This window comes from Pelodiscus sinensis, chromosome 11, assembly GCF_052426305.1.
Source record: "Pelodiscus sinensis isolate ZL-2025 chromosome 11, ASM5242630v1, whole genome shotgun sequence".
In the NCBI taxonomy this organism is placed as follows: Eukaryota; Metazoa; Chordata; order Testudines; family Trionychidae; genus Pelodiscus; species Pelodiscus sinensis.
In genome coordinates, this window is record NC_143062.1 from 23,101,316 (window position 1) to 23,124,743 (window position 23,428).

General features: G+C 44.0%; 1 protein-coding gene across 5 annotated transcripts; it reads right to left on the reverse strand.

Annotated features, from left to right (window-relative positions):
- Positions 1 to 1,993: 1,993 nt before the first annotated feature.
- WNT5A (Wnt family member 5A) lies at positions 1,994 to 18,609 on the reverse strand. 5 transcript variants are annotated; one of them, XM_075938896.2, is made up of 5 exons: positions 18,476 to 18,609; positions 12,921 to 13,054; positions 11,621 to 11,886; positions 6,351 to 6,643; positions 1,994 to 4,792 (listed from the first exon to the last, which is right to left on the reverse strand). In XM_075938896.2, the coding sequence occupies exons 1-5, from the start codon at positions 18,479 to 18,481 to the stop codon at positions 4,334 to 4,336; spliced, it is 1,158 nt and encodes a 385-aa protein (XP_075795011.1). In that variant the 5' UTR covers positions 18,482 to 18,609; the 3' UTR covers positions 1,994 to 4,333. The 5 variants fall into 5 exon arrangements, with proteins under 5 accessions (XP_075795011.1, XP_006129805.1, XP_075795012.1 ...); XM_006129743.5 differs by lacking the exon at positions 18,476 to 18,609 and adding an exon at positions 13,613 to 14,244; XM_075938897.2 differs by lacking the exon at positions 18,476 to 18,609 and adding an exon at positions 13,381 to 13,512.
- Between the last annotated feature and the right edge of the window lie 4,819 nt (positions 18,610 to 23,428).

A 23,428-nucleotide genomic window follows, 5' to 3' on the forward strand; every position in this document is an offset into this window, starting at 1 on the left:
TTAGCGGTGGTCCCATACATTAACAGTTTGCATCTTTCACAGGCAGTCACACACAAATCATGTCACTATTGACAGAAGCCTTCCACTCTTTTTTCCTTGTACCCAGAGATAATACTCATTTGCACACACACTATTTTAAAATAAATGTTAAATGACAATGTTTAATTCTGTAGCTAGATCCAGTTGCCATTGTTTTATTACATAAGAATAAAGACTTCATGATCATTATCTTATTTAATGCTAATAAAGTCTCTAGTCGTTTTAAATTCAAAATGAAATTAATCTGAACTATCAATTAAAGATTTTGTTAGATGATGAAACATTAGGATCATGTCTCTAAATTTGCTCAGAAGTTGGGTTTATGTAACTATGCCTATAGAAATAGGTTTGTGTTCTGAGAAAAAAGGGAGTCCTTTCTAAAAAAAAATATTTTTGTTTGATACATCATTTCATAAATAGGATGCCTCATTCCCAATAAAAAGTGTTGTTTCATAGTGAACATTTGCAGTATTTTAGTCACTTTGTTACAGAGCCTGACCCAAAGTCTTTTTAAGTCACTGGAAAGACTCTGCCCATTTTGTGTCAAGCCCCTGTGTTGCATGTGTATGAAATCATAAAATTCAACGCTTCTCTACAGTAATGGAAACCTTTCTTATATCAATATCCATACACTGCCTGCCTGTGTTCCTTCACTTCTCTGTGTTCCAGGTATACTTCTTGATAAAACTAACAGCTTGAATAAGGTTTTGCAAAAACAGATTGAAAAAACGGATATTGGCAACACCACAACAATAAGAAAAAAGGTTTGTAAAGGTTTCTAAAAATATAGTGTTCCAGCAAAAGGGTAACAGCACTTTAAGGAATTGAACAGACAAAACTTTACAAAAACTAAAGTAACCTCCCTGATGTCAGAAGCCATGACTATTTTGAACATGGCTATTCGGTGCTGCAAATCAATTTATTTTTTTTAATTTTCCTGTTATTGGGAAGAGCTTGAAACCAATCCAGTCCAAAAAATGCTGACTTTTCTAAATAGGGGCTGTGTTTTTGCAATAAAGAACACTGGTCAATATACAACTAAAGAAAAACTGAACCAGATGTGAGTAATAGGACCACAGAACTTTGCATTTGCCCAGAATCGCTATTTTAAAACACACAGATGTTGGTCTACTGTTTTTGTGGGATCATACATTCTTGGCAGCCAAAAAGGGGTTTCAGTATGTGAGGAGGTTATCCTGGAACAAAAAAAGAGGGGGTGCTAATTTATCAAGCTCTCCATTGTGGCAAAGATTTTAGACACAGTCAGGAAATCAGTCCAGAGCATGCTGGTCTCAGGACAGCAAGCCTTTATTTATTTTTTTCCCTTGCTAGTTTACTTTCTTGCTTCTAAATTTTTTTGTGCTCTTTTAAATAAGGACACTTATCTTTACACCTACTCCAAATTTTAGGAAAAGAAGCCTGGACAAAATTGTTAATTGTTACTCTATGAAGTTTTCTATCATTTCAACTGAAAATCAAGTCAGATGAGAAACAAAAATCCAGCTAAAACTCCACCATCCTACAAACTCCTATTCCTTCATAAAGACTGGATTCACAATACTAGCCCAATGGAAACCAGTAGGTCTTCTCAGGTAAGAATTATTCATAGGATTAAAGGGTTTACAGGACCAGGTCCCCATGACTCCAAAACTGTTACCACCAAAATACTGAAAGCTATGTGCTTAGTGGTTCAATATTTTGGCTCCTTTGGCCACTTGTCAGATGGGTTCCTAAACACTTACAAATATTTTGTGGTGCACACAGTCACAAAGGGTTTTTTTTCCTTCCAAAGTTTGTTTTATCAGTAAGCCTTCAGAATATAGAACTGAAATTTCAGGTTGCACTGCGTGTGTTTGGCAAAGATTGCTTCCTTGTTTTACCACATAATAAATTTTAAAAAGTCAACCTTTTCATTGTTTTAACAAACCCTCCTCTGTAAGATAATTAAAACCACTTTCCAACATACAAAGTTTTATTTTTATAGTCTATCTTCCATTATGACGTAAAGCCTTTCAACTTTTTTTAAACCAGTGAAATATACAATCACACAAGACAGAAATATGTACATTAAATGTACAGAACAGAGGAAAGAACATAGAAGATTTACATAACAATGAATGACAAGTAAAATATTTTACATTAAATAGTGTTTTAATAGCTAGGATTGTTAAGACTCAGCTCTGCTCACAGACAAGTCACTAAAAATGGAACAAGTGATTCAGAAAATTAAAAATGACTATGGTTTTTGTATAATAAAAACCAAAAGTGACAAATTCAATGAAGTAGTGCCTTTTTAAAAGATATTTTGTTTGAAAACATCTGAGGGGGTAAATATGTCCTTAATAAATTAAGAGCAATAAAGCATTTAAAAAGCTGATAAATGATCAAGATGAACTTAATGCTAAAGTGTATAGGCTTGTGAGAAGTTAAGGCTTTTGTAATACAACTAGGCTAAAGTGGAGGATTTTATTTGTTTGGTATTGAATGTTGATTTAATTTATGTGAGGAATTTTTCAGGGAGAGGTTTCTGCACGAATGACAAATGCCAGGTGTTTGTAAATACACTGGGGTGGGGGAAACACAAGTTGCTTTATTACGTAGTGATATACATTTTAAAAATGAAAAAAAAAATACCACCTTAAAAACAAAGGGCCAAATACAGCTTGTGTTAGGGAATGCTAGCGTTTATGTTTCATGATAATCAATAATGCCCTTGCAGGAAAGTGGAAGAGAGAAGCCGTCTCTAAACCAGTGTGAATTCAAGTGCATGGTACCCTTGTCTACCTATAACCCAACAAATCCCCTTAGGTTGCAAAAAGGCTTACTTCTTTGTGATTAAAGTATTCATAAAACCTCTGTGTTATGATACCAAGAGTGCTAGAATCATTACAAAAGATCCTAAATGAGATTTGTTAAAAGGAAATGGGGAATAATATGCTCAAAACTGACAAACTGCCTCCATAACTTTAGCAGTCTTATAAAAATTACTGGTTGTATTGAAATATATATGTACAAAAAGCTCTGAACTATCAGATGCCAGCGGACCACAGTTTTCCCATATATATATGTAACTGCTCAAGTATAGTCTGAACAGTTTTAATGTATACCTGCAATATATTATCTAAAGCATGTGTACTGAAGACATCAGATGATAAATTTGGCATTGCTGCATTATTTCATTGAATTAAAATAGCCACTTAACATCATTAAGACATGAAACTACGTATTGTCTTCTCAAGTCAAAGCTTTCCCAAAATCCACAATAAACCATTTTGAGAATGATTATTAATTAATAATCAATTTTCTTGGATAAAATAAAAGGGTTTATTTATCAAGTTGTGTTTTGAAAGGTGGCCGGCTATCATACCACTATTTTTAAAAGGCATTTCAAATTAGGGGAATTCTGTTTCCTAAAGGGCTTTCCAGAGAGAGTGGGCAGTTAAACAGCTGCAGTGGTGCAATTTCTATTGTATCAGGTCAGAGCACTGTTTGGTGAGGTTCAGACGTTGTTGGCTCCTGATATTCATTATCAGTAATGCCAAATTGCTTGCCAAGATGGAAAATTCACATACCATATATAATTTGTGAAGAGCTGACAGGCCACATCTTGCTTTGATGTACAGTGTCAATCAAGGCCACATTTTTATTGGTCTTACTAGATACCGAACCCAAGATTAAGGTCCTCTATAATACAGCTGAACTCTTTAAAAAAAACACTCCTGTGCTGCTACCCTTTAACTATCTCGACTGTTTAAGTAGCACTTTGCTGTCATGCGATTGGCATCAAGGTAGCTTTGTGCTAAGCCCTCCTACAAATATACCAACCCTCTTTTTATGGATCCCTGGATATACTGATCAGCTTTGTATATGTATCAGACTACTTTTGGTCACTGAAGCTAAACTCATGCCCAGGTTTGTGGGTTAAGTGTGTCCATAAGAATCATTCTCAGATCCCATGTATGTAACACGAATTCTTTGCCTGCTGCACGTCCTGTGTCTCATTGGACTAAGTTAGGCTATTGTTGGATTTCCCTCCAAACTACACTATTTTTTTAAAAAAGTCTTTTTTGGGGAAAAAAAATAAATATTTTCTCAGATTCACTCCCGTTATTGCCAAAAATATAAACCACAATTAGTCCTAGAATGGGTGCAGAAAGGGTTCCAGTCACTTCTTTTTGCAACCTTTGTAATAAAAAGAAAACTCATTGGACTCTATAAATAAAGTGGAGATTGTCCTGGGGGTAGCCCTCCCCCGTTGGCAGGCAGGCAGAAGTTCCTCCCACCTCATCTCCCCCTATTTGCACACGAACTGGTCCACAATCTCTGTGCACTTCTTGCATTTCACATAGCAGCACCAGTGGAACTTGCAGTGGCAGCGCTCTGTCTGCACTGTCTTGAACTGGTCGTACCCCCGACCACAGCACATGAGTTCGCAGCCATCCATACCCTCTGAAGTCTTATTGCAGAGGCGGCCCTGGGTGCCCAGGGAGCCAGTACTCTCATTTCGGACACAATAGTCGGGGCTAGGGTCAATGTAGACCAGGTCATGGATGGTGGGCGTGTTGAAACGGCTGTTCACTTGCACCAGCTTGCCCCGGCTATTGAGTTTCATGGCAGCAGCGCTATCATATTTCTCCTTCAGGGCATCGCCCACCTTGCGGAAATCGGCCAGCTGCAGCCAACAGGTCTTCAGGCTGCAGGAGCCAGACACCCCATGACACTTACAAGCCACATCCGCCAAGTTATACACAGTCTAAGGGAGACAAAAAAAAAAGGAGGAAGAAAAACAGGAGTCAGTGTGGCTGTTACATAACTTGTTTCCCAGAGAGTCCCTTACATGCCCCTGCTTTCTTTCCCCACTCAGACCACAGGGAGAGAGCTCTCAACATCTCTCACACATCCCACAAGTGGGCACGCAAATCCTCAGCAGAATCATTCATGTTGCATTCAGTTTTAGGAATTAGCCCAATTGCTGGGGAAAGGATTTTGCTGTTTCATTGAGAAATTTAAAATAGCCCTTCCTTTTATTTTTGCTTTCTCAACTGGTCTCAGTTTGAGGTTTGTAGAGAGAAAAAGTTAACTTTTTTTTATTGCAGGCTTTGTAACAGCCGACTGTCTGCTCTTGGCTTAGCAGCACCCTCCCATCCAAAATACTGCTGTGTAAGAGAGACTACGTCCAGAAGAAACCCCCAAACACCTTTGGGTGGGGGGACTGACCTACACTGCAATATCCGTTTTATAAAGCTTTGGCAGCAAGATCCCAGACATTTACCCTGTATAAATAGAAATAAGAGTCAGTGTTGACACTGCCCCAAAAATCCTGGGGTCTGACACATTAGGTGGATACTTTTTGCAACTTCCACCCAACATTTAAAGAGTTTTGGTACTGCCAAGTGGCACTGCAAAGAGGAGTCTGGGAAGGGAGAAAGAAAACTGCTAGAGAATCTGTAGACAACTGTGAAAGTTATTTTTCTCCTATCTAGTAGTAAATTGGCCTTTCTTTTGTGCCCTCCTCTCATGTTTAAAATATTAATTTTCAGTTATCTTTCTTCCTTCCTCACCTTGAAATACAAGCATAAAATCTCCAGTTTCTAGCATTACAGGCTCTAGTAAAATAATAGACTTTGGCTCTTTCAATTCACAATATTGGGGGGGGGGGGCTTACACCCATTCATTTAAAGCATGTTCAAGATTAAAGTCGTCATAAAAAACACATTTCACCACAGAAGAGGGTGTTTTCCAAAGGAAGAGGGCAGGAAAGGAGGAAATCATGTTATAACCCTGCAAGAGTATTCTGCTCTGAGAAGTTTAGTGCTTCTTTTTTCCCTTCAAAAGAAACTGGATTGGTTGGAAATATAAACCAATAAAACTATATTCTGCAGAAAACTCACAGTAAACTGTAGAGGTTTTACTAAAAGAACATGGATGAATTACAAGATATACTGTAGTCCGGATGATCCTGTGGGATAGGGAATGGAAAAGCTGGTGGCAATAGTGCTGTCACTCAGGGATACTCATATACATACACACTCTCTTCTCTTTCCCATATTTAAACCCAGTACCACACACTCTCCCTCTGGGTTTGAAGAAGGCCAAGTATTAAAGGGTTTGATTTCTGAGCTCGCTAACAGATTTCATTGGGGACTAATAAGAAAAGCAAAGAAAACACTTCCTTGAAAAACCAATATTGTGCATGAGCTAAGGACCTTCACGGAAAATTATCTAAGCCACTCTTCTTTATAACTCTCTCAGTAATGAGATGTGGCCCTTCCCAGGCAGGCTGCTTTGTGGAAGGTAAAGGAACCACTTACTCGTCTTCCAGCCTCGTTGTTATGCAGGTTCATCAAAATTCTAGCACTCTCGTAAGAGCCTTTCTGATAAATTCTCTCACGCTCCCGAGCATCCACAAATTCCTTGGCGAAGCGATAGCCGTATTCGATGTTATCCCCACAGCCACCCCACAGCCAGTCCCGGGGTAAATCTTTGGGCCTGGCTGCTCGGCTGCAGCCACAGGAGGAGAGCTCCCCCTCTCGGCAGGCACGGCTCATTGCATTAACCACCCCTGCAGCACTGACTGCATAAGTAAAGGCAGTCTCCCTACTGCCTGCAAGTAAAGAGAAAGCAAAAGTTAAAGGCAAGTCTGCATACGTTCTCTGACATTCAATACAGGGCAAGGGGAAATTGAAATGCATGGGGTTCTTGAAGGGTGCTTTTGCTTAAGAGGCGGAAACATTTTTACTCCTCCCCTTTCTCCCAAAAGCAAATAAATCAGGGATAGAAAATGGAGATTCAGTTAGGAAGAGCAGGAGATGAATTCTCCTCTCACACTGGTTTTACACTAAGGAACGCAGTGGAGCAACAATGATACAACTGAGAAGAGAATTAGACTTTAGGCGTATGAAGCCAACAGCTTAGCAATGGTTACAACAATAACTGGGTGCAGGGGTTAGAGAGTCTTGCTGCTTCCCATCCTAAATACAGCTTATAGAAGTCTGTTCCTTAAATTACTGCTTCCTGAACATGATTTATCTACCTTACTCATTTGTTCCAATTTAAAGCTACAGCATTTCACAAAGCTGCTGGTGTCAAAGAAAGGGCACACCAGAATTATACTTGTCAATATCCTGCCCTGCACATAAACTCACCAGTGGCTTTGAAGAGGGCTATTTAAAAATAAAGATGAAATACCCTATTGCCGACTAGTACCTAATAATTCAACTAACAGAAGATTTCACACAGCAAAAGAAGCCAATATATATCATTTCTATAAGTTGCAGGGAAGAGCATGCCTTTAAAAGAAGTGTATTAAAGGTTTTATCTAGGAATTGATTCCCTTACATTCAAGTTTTTCCAACTTTCATTTTAAGATAAAAGATTAAAGTTTCTTTAAAGGTGATGACAGAAAAAGGTCTTTGTTCATACAGTATTTGCTTGTCACAGGATTTTCTCACTGGAAGATAAATTCATTGACAGCTTCCTCAAAAAAGACATCACCTAGGTCCATTTTTACCTAGGACACAGCTACGGCCATCTACTTTCTTAGGAATGGCATGAGTTCTATTTTACAACAAACGTCTTTCATGAGAAGGCTAACATGATAGAGCCTTCTGCATTTCTGCTTATCAGGAAGTAGGGACAAGAGAGCTACTTTGCATCATTACAGGTCCAAAGCTGAAGTCCTTCTCCAGGAAAGACTCCCAAAGACTGTTGATTCACACAAAAACATAATTTTAAGTTGGAAAAAAAATCAATGAGGGTTAGCCATTGGTTTAACCATTAGTTTTATTTCTATGCTTTAGCCCAAAAATAGAGTTGGCATAGGTATACCTTGATTTTACCAAGTTTGGATTTTGTTTGTTACAAAGATGTTCCTCCCCCAATCAGATATGATTTTCAGATAGCAATTCTTTGTATAGAGCCTACCATTTCTTTGTATAGAGCCTACCATTAAAGGCCCACTCCTGATTGAGGCCCATGAGCACTACAGTATATTATGAACAGTACACACAGTTAATCTGTATTAACATTGATCTAACACTATGCTTGGAGCATCTCTGCTAACGTAACAACTGCTGCCTTTTGAAATAATTTTAATAAATTATGTTCTTTAAATGAAAAAAAAAAAAAGAGTCCGAGCTGGCATACTGGGGAAGACCACTTCTAAATCTAATAGACTCAGAAGCACTCCTCCCCTCAGTGCTAAGGTTTATTCCAGCAGTCACTCATGACCCTACTTGCAAGAGTTATGGGTTACTCCTGAGTATAAAGGTTCACAGGTGACATCTCAATGGTTGCAATAATTCTGGTGTTATGTTTTTGAGGTTGCCTTTACTTCCAATTCATTGAAGGAACTGCTTGACAGATTTTAAAACTAAATTCTAGATTGTATTGTAATGCATGTTTTGGATATATTCTGCAGTCATTCAAATTAATGGGATGTTTGTGTAGATAAGGCATGCAGAATGTTTTTTCTTTGTCTATTCTCTTTCTGACAAGTGTATGGTTAGCTCTGGTTTATACATGTTAATTATCTTCTATACTGCATAAAATTTAAAAACCTGAGGTTTTTCATTTAAGGTCTTGGTGCATTTTTCTGAAATCTTTCGGGAAGAAAGGATGTGATGTAAAAGTGTGAAAAGGTGGAACATGAAAGTGAAAGAAAGTTGTCTATATATTCAACTCCGTTTTTAGTTGAAGCAAAATTTGACTAATCCATTCAAACTGATCTCAGAGCAGGCAATTTTAGATTGCAAACCCGCCAATAACCCAACACATCACCCTACATCTCATAGACTTTGGCAACGTTATAGGAGTCATTTCCACATGGATGAATTGCTCTGGAATAGTTTTTTCCAGGGTACTTAGGCACAAACATGCCTGTCTTTTTCCACATTTCTTCAACTATAGCGGTGGTTCCCAAACTTTTTGGCATCACGCCCCCTTTTTTGATTTTTGAGAAACCCTCATGCCCCCCCACCACACCCAATAGCAGCAAAACTTGGGGGGAAGATTGATGGGGAGGGGCTGGGTTGCCTTGCGCTCCCCCTGGAATTTCTTCACACCCAGCCAGGGGACACACCCCCTCCCCCAGTTTGGGAATCCATGAACTATTGTGAGCATTGCTAGAAAACACATTTACATTGAGTTACTTTATGTTCCTAATATATAGCTTAAATAGGATGTTGTTCCACAAACATATTACTGTTTAGAGAAGTGCCACAACAATAAATGTACAGAAACTAAGTCTCAATCTGGGCATAAGACACAGGACAAAAGTAGAACATTTTTTATTTCAAGAGCATTCAAAAATATCTGCAGACATGATTAGACTGGACCTCTCTCTCAATGCAGTTGTTGAAAGGATCAATTTAGTTTGTTTTATGTTTAAAATACTGGCCAAATATGCCAGTTCTAGGATTAATGTGAAGCTAAAGGACAGCACAATATGTTGCATAGGGCAGGTCTATAATAGTCTAATTTAAGAGATGATCAACTGAAGCTACCATAACAGTCTTGCATCTGACGAAGTGGGTCTTTGCCCACAAAAGCTTATGCTCCAATACATCTGCTAGTCTATAAGATGCTACAGGACTCCTTGTCGCTTTTGCGGATCCAGACTAACACGGCTACCCCTCTGATACATAACAGAATAAACATCCTGTAAATGTAATGTTCAGTAAGCTCTAGAGTCACTTTCTAGTCAATGCTTGGTTTATTGGTACAGCTTTAGATAACTTTGCCTGGTAAATCCTGGAAGAAAAATACTATCTGTAGTATTTATTATGTTATCAAGTCAGTGCTTCTCTAAGCAGATTCCTCAATGCAAAATTACTGATGTTGTAGTCATTAGCATAAAGTACAAAATCCTACAAAGTTATGCAAACTCAGGATCTAGTTATGATCATGTCACACTGGTGAGAATAAGGGGGCAATTCTACTGACAATCAAATTTTTAAAGAGTATCAGATTTTTTTTCTTTTTATTCAAGTGGAACCAGCAACTAATCATGTGCTACATATTGTAATGTGATATAATACCACTGTAAGATACACTTTTCAGGATCGTTAAGTGTTGGATATGTCTATGAATCCTTCTTGTATCTGCAATTCCTGTAAAAGGGTTACTTACATGATAAATTGCTACATCAATATTAATGAATGTAGTCATATAGTAGTGGAAGAGGGCAAAGTTTCTCAGGTTGCAATAAACTCCTGGGACCAGTTATGTCACACTCTTGAAGGTGTGAAATCTTCATACTAGAAATACTGGACCCAATCCCACCACTTTAATTCATACCACTAAACCAGTTGAACCTAACATAGTTGAAGGATGAGGCCAGAAATTTAAACATTTCTTTCCTGCTTTCATTTGTAATTTCAAGAAAATTTAAGTGGAAAAAATCCCAACATTGTTGCCTTTGTTTTTCATGCTTAACTTGCTTTTTTGGATCTTGCTCAGCTTGAACAATGAGAAGCAAGTTTAGTTTTTAAGTTCTCAATACTGGAGTTTGCAAACAAAGACTGAGAAATGTCTGTTAAAATATCTGAGGAACAGTGTCTTTTAAAAACTCAGACACTTTTCTATTCATTTCAGGTTTTACCAAAAACTTAATTACAAAAAGTTAACTTTAGGGCCAAATGTAATTGACAGTATTCCTTCAAGCTATGCAAGGGCTAAGGAATTTACAAAATAAAGTTGCTTATAGTGTAATTTAAACCATTCCTTTCTGAAACAGGAAGCAAAGCATCAGAATAAAGGATTTAATTTAGATCTCAAATTAAAATGCTACTGCGCACAGGCTATGAGCTACAGCAGTGTTGCAATTAAAATGCTGGTACAACAAATGCTGTATAAAATAGAAAAAACACAATAGGAAGCAGATTCCTCTGGGTAGGAATTCAGGAGACAGAGAAACAGACTGGAAAGTCCAGAGGAAAACTCTATCTTTGGGCCCAATCCTGTACCACAGAAGAAAATGAGAATTTTGCAGTAAGCTTCAATAGGAACAGTACTGAGACCTTAAATTATAAGGCTTATTTGTCCTGTGAGTGGTATGGAACGACTTAATTTGAAGAGGAATTTAACAGGCAAGAGGATGGGACCCCATCACACTGGCATAAGGAGATTTCTGGTGCAACATCTTTTCCTAACAGCTGTTGTTATATATAACAGTAAATGAAAAGGGGAAGAGTTTATAAAATGCCACACAAAATTAATGTATTACATAACATGAGCAATTTTGGAATTCAAATGTTTTGCCACACACTACTACTTTTTAGTTAATTTTATACATGCTATTATTTTTTTCAGATTCTTTTCTTTAAAGTTAAAGTTAATGAGTATTTTAGCACCACTTTTTTTTCCCTGCTGCATTTTTGTATTCAGATGTTTTCTTGACTTCACTTTGAGGGATGGGAGCAAAGGGAAAATCAAATCTGATTAAAAACAGAAGGGTTTTTTGGTACTAAATTATGTACCTTACAGAGATCAAGACATTGCAAAAATGCTTAATACAGAGCATTAAGTAAATATTACACATATTCTTAGGCAACAGTTTAATCAGAAAGTTTTTGCTTCCTACCTATCTGCATGACTCTGCCAAAAACAGAGTTGTTGTCCACAGTGCTGCAATTCCATCTTCTGTGTCTGAACTGATACTGGCATTCCTTAATGCCCGTCTTTGCCCCCTCTCCAATATACTGCATGTGGTCCTGATACAAGTGGCAGAGTTTCTTTTGTCCTTGGGAAAGTCCTGCTAATTGACTACATAGTGGCTGTGCTCCTATTATATATACCTCTGACATCTGAACAGGGTTCATAGGATTCATATGATTCATTCCTAAAGACCTGCATAAAGAAGGAAGTAGATTAAAATTGGGATGCCAAATACAGTAATATTGTATTTAAAAAAAAAAAAAAAAAATCAACCCTCTTCTACTCAAGAAGAAGAGGAAAACTTTTGAAAAACAATGAAGATCAAACTCTTGTTTAAAGGCTGAACAGCAGAGAACTGGCTACATGTCTGGGATGATAGCAGTATGCTTTAATGACTGTCTCTGCCAACATTTCAATGTACCTGAATGCCAGGAATCAAATTTCACCCCATCCCTACAAATTTCTGTGGGCATGGTAAAGTTACAAGAAGTCCCAAGTAACTGCCTAATCATAGAAGTGCATAAAAACAAAATTTAGGATTTTCAACCTCAACTTTCAGTCTGTGCAATTATGACCAAATATGCAAACCCTTAGGTCCCCGCTAGTTAGATACTGTTACAAATGACAAGTAGTTCCCTCTGATAGGAAAGATACAGAGGCACGTACAGATACGAAACAAAATTAAACATGTTTTTCCAATCCTTCAGAGTTCAATACGTGCTTTCACATTATTAAAACAGGGATTCCAATAAGAAACAGTTCAGCTCAGACACCAGAGGTTTGTTTAAAGAAATATTAAAATAGAAATATATATTTTTTTAAAAGGCAGATATTAATTGCAGTCCTCCTCCTCTCCCCCCCCTCAAAAAAAACCAAACAAACAGCTACAAGTAATATAAACTCAGTTCATGGGCCTATTTCAAAAGTTGATTAAATAAAAAAAAACCTCTGTGTTGAATTGTTTTTGTACATGGAATTCAGTGCTTTCCTTTACACTGGTTATTTCAGACCCTGTAGAATGAGACTTAATGACTCCCATGGAAATTTAATTTTTCTACTTTAAAAATTCTGAAAATAGATTCCCTTTGGATTTACAAGTTATTCCAGAAATTGAGTATTATAAATCTGTTCATGCAGCACTTTCCCCCAGAAAAGACAAGCTATAGATACTAAAAAAAAGTAAATATATTCTTTTAAATAAAGTCAGTATACTTTAATATGCTTACCACCAAGAGCTGGCTTCTATTACAACCTGGGCGAATGAGGAGAAAATGGCCAGAACCACTATGAGGTACTTGGAAGCCATTGTACTGCCAACTGTCCCCAAAGCACTTCCTTGGACTAATATTCCAATGGATTTCTGAAGTAGGGAAAAAAAAGGAACAGACTGTTTATTGTTTCTCAGATCATTTTCAAGCATACAAGTGTAAACAAGGAGACTGTCCTGGGCCCCTTTCAAGTTGACTCTTGACTGGCTGCCCTCTCTCAAGTGAATTTTTGGTGGCAAAATGCAGGCAGTTTCTAGTCCAAATTAATCCACCCACACAACCTGACAAGGAAATTTTATTCACTGCGATTCTGCTCGCAGGCTGCCCAGCGACTACAGACATGTCTCAATGCCGTTGAATCAAAGCTCAGTGCCAAACCCAATCTCTTGGGAAAAGTCCCCAGTTCTCACTCACATACTTAGAGCAGCAAAACGCTTATCCCACCCTCATTCTCCTAGGAGCAGCCTACAGAGTGTCCGGACAGGGGAGAAGCAACAAGTGGAGCAGACACAGCAATGCAAAGTGAAGATGATGCATCAGGTTGCGGGGGTGTTTTGGGAGTGGGGAGGGCAGGGAGATTCAGCTGTTACATGAACTCCAAACGAACAATGAACGTTTCCCGGGCCCCAACCCCCACACACAAGCGACACCTTTATGGGCCATTTTGGGAGCTGCTTCCAGACGAGACCCATCGAGGCAGCTTTCGTCCGAGAAAGTGTTGTCAGGAGTTTTATCCCGGCTCTAAACGCCTCTCTAAGCCGGAGGGGGCAGCAAGAAATTCCGATTCTCCCGTATGTGGGAGACCGACATTCGGGCACTCCAGGGATCCCCAATCTGACTGCGGCCGGAGAGCTAAGCAAGCCACATAAGATGCCGGGTGGGGGGCTCTCCTGCTTGATTTCACCATCGGGGAAGGGGGCTGCGGAGAGGCCCAGGATCGCGTTGCTCCGTCACTACAAGCGGGGCGCCTGGGATCGGGGGGTTGGATTTGTTGCTTGGAATGTTGCGTCTCCGGCCGCCCCCGCGCACCCCTGTCCAGCGTCGCCAGAGCCCAGTGGCCACACGGCGTTTTGGCTGGGGAGGTGGCAGCCCGCGGCGGGAAGAGCCGGCAGGTAGTCCCCGAAGCAGAGGGAGCGAGAAGAGCCGGGACACAGGCTCGCCTGCCCCTGCCGGCAGCCCTGGCTGAAAGGATCTCCCCAGGGTCCGGAGCGCACTCAAGGCGAGTCTGGGCGCCTCCCAGGAAAGGGCCCACTGGAGAGGCCGCTAACGGGTCCCCGGGGAGTTCCCGCCTGTCAGCACCGCCACTGGGGGCCCGAACTCCCGGGACACTCGGGCGCTGGGCTCCGCAGCCAGGGGAGCCTGGCAAGGGTGCGAGTCATTGCGGGGGCGGGTGAGCTCGGCGGGGAGGCCGCCCGGCGCGAAGCACCTGCAGTGCCAGGGACTGGAAGGGGCGCGCAGCGCGGGAAGGAGCCCTCCCGTGTCGTGGGGCCCGGGAGGCGGCGGAGTGGCGCAGCAGAGGTTCCCGCGGCTTGCGCGTTGCAGGGCTCTGAGCGCACTTGGAGATCGAACGCGCAGAGGCTGCGCCGCATTTAGCGGGCTCGGGCGCACCCAGCCTTCCTGCTCCCTGCACAGGCGAGGTGAAGGGAGCGGGCCGCTTCCCCGAACTCCGCGTCTTCCGATTGGCATCGCCAGGAGAGGCCCTGCTCCGGATGGGCATTATTAGCCCGGGGTCTAATTGCTATTAAACACTCCCAGCTGCCTAATAGGGGGTTAAGATTTTCCGAAGGAGCTGAAGTGGGAACGAAGGGGGGAGCCCAGATTAAGGGAATGGCTTTGTTACACGAAAACCTTCAACGAATCCCAACCCTATGAAGGGAGGAAAATCCGGATTGTCAGGCAGAGTCACGCACGGAGCTCGCTAGGGATCAGAATTCCCCCCTCCCCTCCGGACTACTGCCTGCTCAGCATGACTGGGAAAAACCAGGACTCCCCCGATGGCTTTAAACACTTTTTGCCGAAGGGTTTCAATTGGATTTATCCAGGTTTTTTCCTAACTCGCCTGAATGGGCTGAAATAATCCTGAGTTACAAAAGGGCATTGCTTGAAATCCATAAATCCAGCCCTGTGTTTGTGTTTTATGTTTAAACAAACTCCCCTTCCACGAACGCAGCCAATTCTACGCCTTTACAAGGTTTCAGGGGAGAGCGGCCAATGCGCGCAGCAGAAAATCCAATGGTAAACGGAAATGTACAAGCAGAAACTGGAATGAGTTATTGCATCCCCATGTCTCTGCCCGCGCATAAAATATCGATGCCAATTAATAAGTTAAACACTTCCAGTAAATAGGTTACTCGATCGGGCTTTGGTTCATAACTCAGGACTGCTAAGGAGAGTAATTTAGTTTTGTTATTTAAAGGCAGCTCAACACTTGGGGGCTCCCTATTCATTCTCAAAAACGCCGATAGTGAATTGGAGGGGCTCTGAATTTTTCCTGAATTAAGAGGGGAGGCGTTTGGAGGGAGCGAAGAACTGTCACCGCAGCACACAGGAAATGGAGAACACGAAAGCTACCCGGACACGCACAGGGTGCAAGTGGCACCGAAGTCTGGAATTCGAGTACAGCCACTCTGCCTGCGTGGGGAGAGCTTTGTTAGCCACACACTCGCTGTCACTTGGGCTGCAGGGGCTGGGAGAATAGCAGGAGGGCCTTTAGATCCTCTCGCTGTCTCTTCTTGGTGTAAATGGTTCCTCCACGACCCACTTCACACCAGTAAAACTAGTCACCGCATTTCTAAGGTTTTAAAAATATTACAAAGAAAACTATGTGGCTCGGAATCGCATTGGCCTCTCCTAGATTACAAGACTTAAAGCTGGGGAAACGGTGTTTAAGTAACAGTTTGCTGAAGGCACCGTAATTATTCAAGTCAAATGCACTTGTTTACCAGTTCCTAAACAGATGCTTTAAAAGATTCATGCCCCATAACCTAATTTTACAAGATTGGCAGTGGACACAGACACGAAACGGGGGGGGCGGGAAGAGGGTTGAACGAATTTGTATATTTCGGTGTCCAGAAAGGGATACAAACTGAAGCCTAATTAGTTGCTGTCAGTATGGGACGATCACTTAATTAGACATTGCGCCAACATAGTTGCTAATCACTTGTCTTCGCAAGCCTCTGCAGCGCAGATGTGAAACGAGCGGATGTGTATGCCATTTCGGGGTAAAAATGAACTTTGTAGGGATAATGCGGGAGGTTAACAGAGGATTTAGTCTGGGGGCAGCAGTACTGCCATGCAGCCGAAGCGGATTTCGGTTCCTAGGCGCCCTGCCAGAGGCGCCGTCCGGAACGTTTCTTCAGTAGGGAGAATTGTTACCAGTGCAAATCACTGACAAATGAACTGGTTCATGGAGTCAATAGCTCCAAGCCAGCAGGAGCAGCCAGTTCTCCCGACCTTCCTGCCTCCAGCGCATAACGGGCCAGTCAAGCACGTTAGCACAGCACCTCGAGCACAGCCAGGCGTTAGACGGGTCTTTGATGGGCGCTCAGAGAGGAGTTACAATCAAAATCCCCACTAGCAAACATTCAGGGCAAGGCCAAGCAGGGAGCAGCAGCTCCCCCTCCCGTAGCAGGTCTCACTCCGAGGTGCCTAAAGCAGGATGGCCCAGGCGGAGTTTTGAATGCTGGGTTCGGGAACAAAAGCGAGGGAAGGGGACAAGTGAGGAGGTTAGAAGGCTGGGGACATTTTCTTAACCTCCTGGTTCAAGCCCCTTTGGCCTGTACTTCTGCTGGGGAGCGTTCCCGTGCGGGCCGGGCACTATCGGCATATACAGCCCTGACCGCCGCATTCTGGAGTGCAACGAAGCGGGCCGCGCCCGCTCCGGGCTGCCCCCCTTCGGGGAGTCATACAGCCCTGCACCCAACAGGGGGCAGCCTCTGCCGACAGAAAGCCCCCTCCCCCAGGACTGACGCCTGGCTCGTCCAGCAACTCCGCCGCTAACTCTTAAAAAAATATATTTTTAACCATTTAATGGGGCTCTGGTCTGAGATACAAGCCCGAGGAAGAGAGGAGAGAGACACCTGCGATCTTGAAATTTACTGCCAGTCTCCTCTGCAGCGCCTACTTCAATGCCATGCAGCTAACCGGTCGCCATCAACAAAGTTCTGGAAGTGCCAACTATCGGTCCCAGAGTCTCTTACACTCCATTGTAACGGTGTAAGACGCTTTGAGGGCTACGGGGGGAGAGAGGAGGGCAATGCATCCAAAGGCAGAGCAGTAGACTATTCGGGCAGATGAAAACAGGATCTTTTACAGATTCAGCAGCCCTGGAATCGCCTCTGATCCTGTTTTTACACAGGGTGTCTGGAAAGCCGGGTCAGGCATCTGGTTTTATGGTACCTTTTATGTGAGCACTGCCTTGGGTAAGTAGTTATCCAGAGCCATTCGGCGCTGGTGGGTTGTAAAATGCAAAAACGAGTGCTATATACCGCATTGCTCCGTGGTTTCAAAGAAAACGATTTACAAAAGCGAGGCCTTCCCCTTTTCCCTCCAGTGGTTTTAAATAAAAAAGGGGGTACAGATTTTACATGTATGTAGGGTTCAAGTTTATAGAAAAAAGCCACTTACTCGGACACGGTCACCAATGTATTAGTTCACAGAGAAAGGGGAAAAGGGTTTTTCCCTCCCCAAAAGCCCCTTTAAAGTACACTCCAGCACTGACAGAGTTGAATGAACTTAGAAAAGATTAGTTTCTTGGAGAAACTGAACTTTCCATGACCCCCCCAGTGTAACCAATTTAGCATACAATTGACAATTAAATACAAACAAACTAACAGACTTTCCAACATGGAGTCCTCAGAGCATCAAAGGGGCCCCGAAAAGCCTCCTTTCTCCATTGCAGACCCCAACGGAATCCTTTGCAGATGCAAAGTGACAAACGCCACAGTTTAGAATCCAATTAAAAGGGAAAAGTGTGCGGGGGGGGGGGGGTGGAGAAAGAGAACCAGGTTCTTAAACTGGCCTGGAGCCAGGGTTCCTTAAAGGCACAGGCCTCCATTACTGCCCGCACTCACTCCCCCGGGACTCTGCTCCCCAGAAACAGAGTGCGGAAAGATGCCTGTAAAAACCTCAGCTGCTCGATGTTGGAAGGCAAGATGCGCCGCGTGAAAGAGCTGAATTAAAGCAAGTGCCTTAAAGACTCGTCACTTACTTTACAAGAAGCCTGTTGGCGATGGGCAGGGGGCAGCCTGGCCCTGCGAAGGGGGGGGGGGGTATTTCAGAGCCACACGTCTCCAGCTGGGCCGGAGGAGGAGGAAAGCCCAGAGCGGGGGACATGAGGATGGCCCACGCTGTCCGGAGGGGGGGGGGGGGGGAAGAGAGCGGGACAACCCGTCCATCTAGCCACAGGCAATCCCCCCTCTGCTCAAAGGTTTGCCGACATCCAGGAACGTTTTCCAGCCCTGGAGCGAGCCCGGCGTGGCCACGAGCCGCCCCTCACCCAGCCAGGCACTCACCTCCATTGCCGGGGGAGTCACGGAGCGAGAGCAGCCAAGTAATCCAAGGCGGGCCGGGGGGAGACGAGTAAATCCGGGCTCGCACGAGTTAGGCGGTATCCTGCAAAGCGGCGGCCGGCGGCGGCTGCCAGGGGCCAGGCAGGGAGCGAGCCCGCCGCGGAGCAGCGCTGGGGCCCGCCGCGCTGACAACAGGCAGGCGCCAAACGGTGCCGGGTGCGGGCGCTCCCGGGGCGGAGCGGGGCACCGGGGCAGGCGCCTCTCCAAGGTCCATCCGCAACCGCAGGGCGTCGGGCTCCCCAGCGAGAGAGACACGCGCGCGCGGCGCCCGTGGGCGGGAGACACACACGCGCGATCTCCGCCAGCTGCAGCGAGCGCGCCCCCGGGCTCCGATCCTGGCCACCAGCCCAGGCCAGGTGCCGCCGCCGCCGGAGAAACCTTCCTGTCCTCGCTCGCTCTCTGCCGGCTGGCGCGGCCCCCGCCGAAGCTCCGTGCGGGCGAGGGGCGTGAATCCCCCCTCCCGCTCTCCTAGAGGCTGGGCGCCGCGCAGCTGGGCGTCCGGAGCTGCCGAGCCGTCCGCGGGCTGCCTCCTTCCATCTTAAGCAGCGGGGGGCGTCAGGAATTGCTCTTCGGCACCACTGGCGGGAGGGGGCTGCGCCTCTGGGAGGGGGCGGCTTTTCCCGCAGCCGCCACGGGGAGCGGGGCAAGAGCAGCCGGGGGAGGCAGCGAGGGGCAGGTCCCGGGCTCAGGGGCCGTGACTCTCTCAATCCATTGCGGGGCAAAGCCCCCGGCACACGCGACCCACGGGCGGGAGAGGCGCTCGGCTCTGGCCCCGCTCCCTCCGCCCCCGGGTCTCTATCGCTCGCGGCTCTCCTCTGCGCCCTGCCTCGCAACAGTGCACGGAAAAGTTCGGCGGTCGAAAAACTTTAGGCGGTGCGCATGCGCCTTGCGCCGGCCTATGGCAAACCAGATTGGGTTTTTAAAGCTGTACCACAGACAGGACCCCCAGCACAAACCTCTGCACTGCAGAGATGCTCCGCGGAACCTCTCCCGCCCCCCGCCGCTTTCGAACGGGTCTCTGTCCCGTGCAGCCATCGTGGGAAAGAGACACATGCCTGCAGATGATTAGCTGCCTGCTTTTAGCTAGCGCCGCGGGCTTCAAAGCAGGCAACCTACCCCGAAACGCAAATTAGACCAGCTTCCTTCCTAGACAGTCTCACCCTAAGACAGGGCCAGCCCTGGGATTAAAACCTGTGTATGTACCCACTCGATGAAAGGAAACCCCGCCTCGGTGAGAAGTGATTATATGTGACATAGACACAAATGCACGGACAGTGCCGTATCTAATATGATATCGTTTTACATAGAATTCGCCGAATGCATCATCCCCCATAAATAGCCACACGCACTATACATCACACGGGGAAGCTTGGCGTGTGTGTTTCTCTGTTAAGAACTCTTGTTTGTCAGTGCACTTCTCACTTGGTTGGAGATGTGTTTCCGACTATACTTGACAAATGTCGGGTTATTAAGCAGGCTTGATTTATTTGATTTCCCCCTTCTGCGGTGTTTATTTCCGCTGTAAATGTGGCAGGTTGTTGTCAAAACTGTTTAGGTTAAAAAACGCAGGACCTAATGAAAGCCAAAGTCGAGGAGGGTTTCCTGAAACCTTTGTACTTCACAATGGTTTCTCCCTTCTGCGACCCTCAGCCAAGGATTTTATTGAGTTTCTCGCAACTCACATGCACCCAAGTGCAGGAAGTAGCAGCATTCCCTGAGCCATTTCATAATTCCTCGCTATTTCTCTTTTATTCCTCGATAACTGCAGGTCCGGGGGTCAGGGTGTCACATTATCAAAGCAGCACTGAGAAATCCAAACAGGACTGAGAAAACAGCCCTAATATCAATAAACCCATTCACTCTTTCAAAGTCATTTCCAGTGCAAATAAAATCCCTTGGGGAGTCCAACGGGAGAAACAAACATCTCAACTACTCTGATTCCATTGCTCCTGTAGACACTTTTGCAGGGCCTCTCACTTTTTACACACACATTCTATGCCAGGGGTGGATAACCTCAGGCCCGGGGGCCGGATGCGGCCCTCGGCTTGCCTGTATCCGGCCCCCGAGGCTCAGCCCCGCCCCCCAGCATTGGGGAGCCCGCGCTGGTGCTCCAGCCCCCCTGCTGCTGGAACACACAAAATCTTCCAGGCTGCTCCCCATAGGTTCTGGTGTGGGAGGGGAATGTCTGTCTCTTTCTCATTTGGGGACCACAATAAAGGGGGTTTTCCTGCTTCTCACGTGTGTGTGGCCCCCCACTGATTTTTCTATGGGTTAGTGGCCTCCGACCCAAAAAAGGTCCCCCACCCTGTCCACACCCTTTGAGCACACACAAATATACCCTCTCCCAGATGAGTACAACTTTGCTTTTTGACAACGGAGTTTTCTTAGCACAGCTGACCAGCCTAGACAATGCAATGCCCTCCCACCAAGACAAGAAAGTAATGGCATTTCTGGGAGTAGCTGTTTGTGCCCAGTGACAGTGTAAACACTCCACAAAATATTCCTTACCTTCTCCGTTAACCATTTTTGTAAACAACTCTTCAGTTTGTACAATCCTTTCAAAACCTTTATGGCTCGTTAGTTGTTTCTGTTGACATCAGACATTCTGTAGGATCAAAGTGGTCTGTAAAGCCTGTTTATTTCATACTTACTTTGAAAGATAGTGGCAAGGGGAAGGGAAGATTTGAAAACCTGCCGAATCTCCCTGTGCAACGTTTAGAACCCAAATACAAGTAGAGAGGCTGCAATGAAAGTTTCAGGATGCTGCCAGACACGTAACCACGGATGCATCTGAAATGCCCATAAGAATTGTATCAACGCTCATAAGAGATGAGAGTTTAGAGGCCTTTTTTTTCCCGTTTACCACTGATTGAATGATCAAACGGACACTGTGTAAAACAGGACTGTAAAAAAAAAGCACAGAGCCTTTATTCCGATAGATTTAGGTTGAAGGGACAATAAAATACTTCAGATTACTGCTCACCGCCTTGAATCTTATCTAAGCACCTGAAGCAGAGAGCGGTCTGTTATCAACACCATTTATTGTTCTTGTTAGCTGTTCCTGTTATTTGGCCAACCTCTCCCTGGTTTTAGGTAGATCTGCAAACCCTTGAATGGCTATGTAATCAGCTATTTGCAAGGATAGACCCTGATAATCAACATCTAACAGGAAAGTGAGGAGTTCAAAGAATGTATCTATTCTCATCAAGCACGCCAGACTGTGTATCTCTACCAGTCACGCCTCTCCTTTGTCAATAGCAAAGGACTAAAACCTCAACAAAAATGAAGTCAAAAGAGCCAAGTCCCCAGCTAACTGGGCACAGTTCACATGCAATGGAATAGCAGCTTTTTTTTTTAATCAAACTTTTGTCGAGGCATTTTTCTCTCCTTTTCAATCACAAGACACACAGGGATAGCGGCAGCGTAATATACCAATACATTGTTTTTCTACTATTTAATGAAAATACTCCCCGTGTATTCAAAGGTAAATAAATCAGTCTTCATAACGTGAGCTTTGGTTCCTACCCCCGCAACTCTGATACGGAATTTATATATTACATGGATCGCCAAACTTCCAATTCCAGGCCGGGGGGGGAGGGGGGGGAGGAATAAAGGGGCTGTTCGTTCCTTTTAGGAAGACCAACCTTAGTTTTATGCCTAGTAAATAATATTTTATTGCCTTTGGTTTACTGTGGCATTTCTATTATCCCCTCCAGGAGTCTGCAAACTGCTTGGGCTAAAGGTCATTTCTCAAATCACTAGAATTAGTGAAGAATAGCAGAAAACTGTAAAAGAGGGAGGGGATGCGCAGTCAAACAAGCAGGATCGCCGGGAATAAGCTAATAAAGAGCCCCAAGCGCTCACGTTTGTATTTCAGGGTGATGTTTGTCCTAGTGTAATGGAATAATGTCGTGGGACAGAGGAAGGCGATTTAACGTTGGACGATCAATACAGAGAGGCAAGCAGGCGGACGTATTAGCAGCACTTTGGCAATAATCAAAGCAAACACTGAATCAGTTTCGTTGCTGGGATTCTTGCGGGGAGGGGGCAGTCAAAATCATATTTCTGAACAGGGAATGTATAAATCCCAGGCAAGATTTCAAGTCACGGGGCATAGGAGTGGAACTGAGAGGCAGCAAGCCAAACATCCTGCAAGTCTTTAAGAATTTTAATTTCTCCTCGCTATTTAAAACAGCTGGGTAAGGCAAAGGGGGCGGGAGAGAGAAGTATCAACAACATTACAACCACTGATGCTTTTGTTTTCCAGTTTTAGTGGCAGCAGAGATCTTAAGTTACCAGAGCCTCCATGCCTGTGTGCCTTACTGCTAACGAGTAAAGTACTTTCGTCAGAAAAAAATGCTAATTATAATTTACATTAAGAGAAAAACTGCGATTAAATATCCCAATAGGCAAATCTGGACACAGCAGCTACTGGCTGCTTTTTCAGTGCTTTATTGCTGTTATAGAGCCTGTAATATGATTAAGTATTTTTAGCACAGAAAACACATTATTTCTTATCTCACAGATACACTTACATAGTTAACTGCACAGTGTAATCTATGCTAGCAGAATACTTGATACATTTGTGTGTTCATTTCAACATGAAATCCCATATGATTTATATTCTGACACCTTGGCCCATGGCCATACACCAAAAGCAAGATCCATTCAGAGCTTGATAGAGATCTGGCTCCTCCCTCTACAAACTGTTTGGGAAACAGGCAGCTGTTTTCTAGAAGAAAAAAAAAGCCTGATTTTCTAAATTGCTCACACTTGAATATATATTATTAATGCACATTGCATGTTATTGTCACTTGTGTGCATGCATAATCACATACTTCATCCTGCAAATACTTGCATACCTGTTTAACTTATACTATCCTGCATTGTCTTAGG

Excerpts from the sequence above, each read along its gene's own strand:
- WNT5A (XM_006129743.5), bottom strand. The coding sequence starts at position 13,654 with ATGGGTCTCGTCTGGAAGCAGCTCCCAAAATGGCCCATAAAG. Across the intron at positions 11,887-12,920 it reads ATAGAAGCCAGCTCTTGGTG|GTCTTTAGGAATGAATCATA; the intron begins GTAAGCATATTA and ends TTCTTTATGCAG. Across the intron at positions 6,644-11,620 it reads TGGCAGAGTCATGCAGATAG|GCAGTAGGGAGACTGCCTTT; the intron begins GTAGGAAGCAAA and ends CTTTACTTGCAG.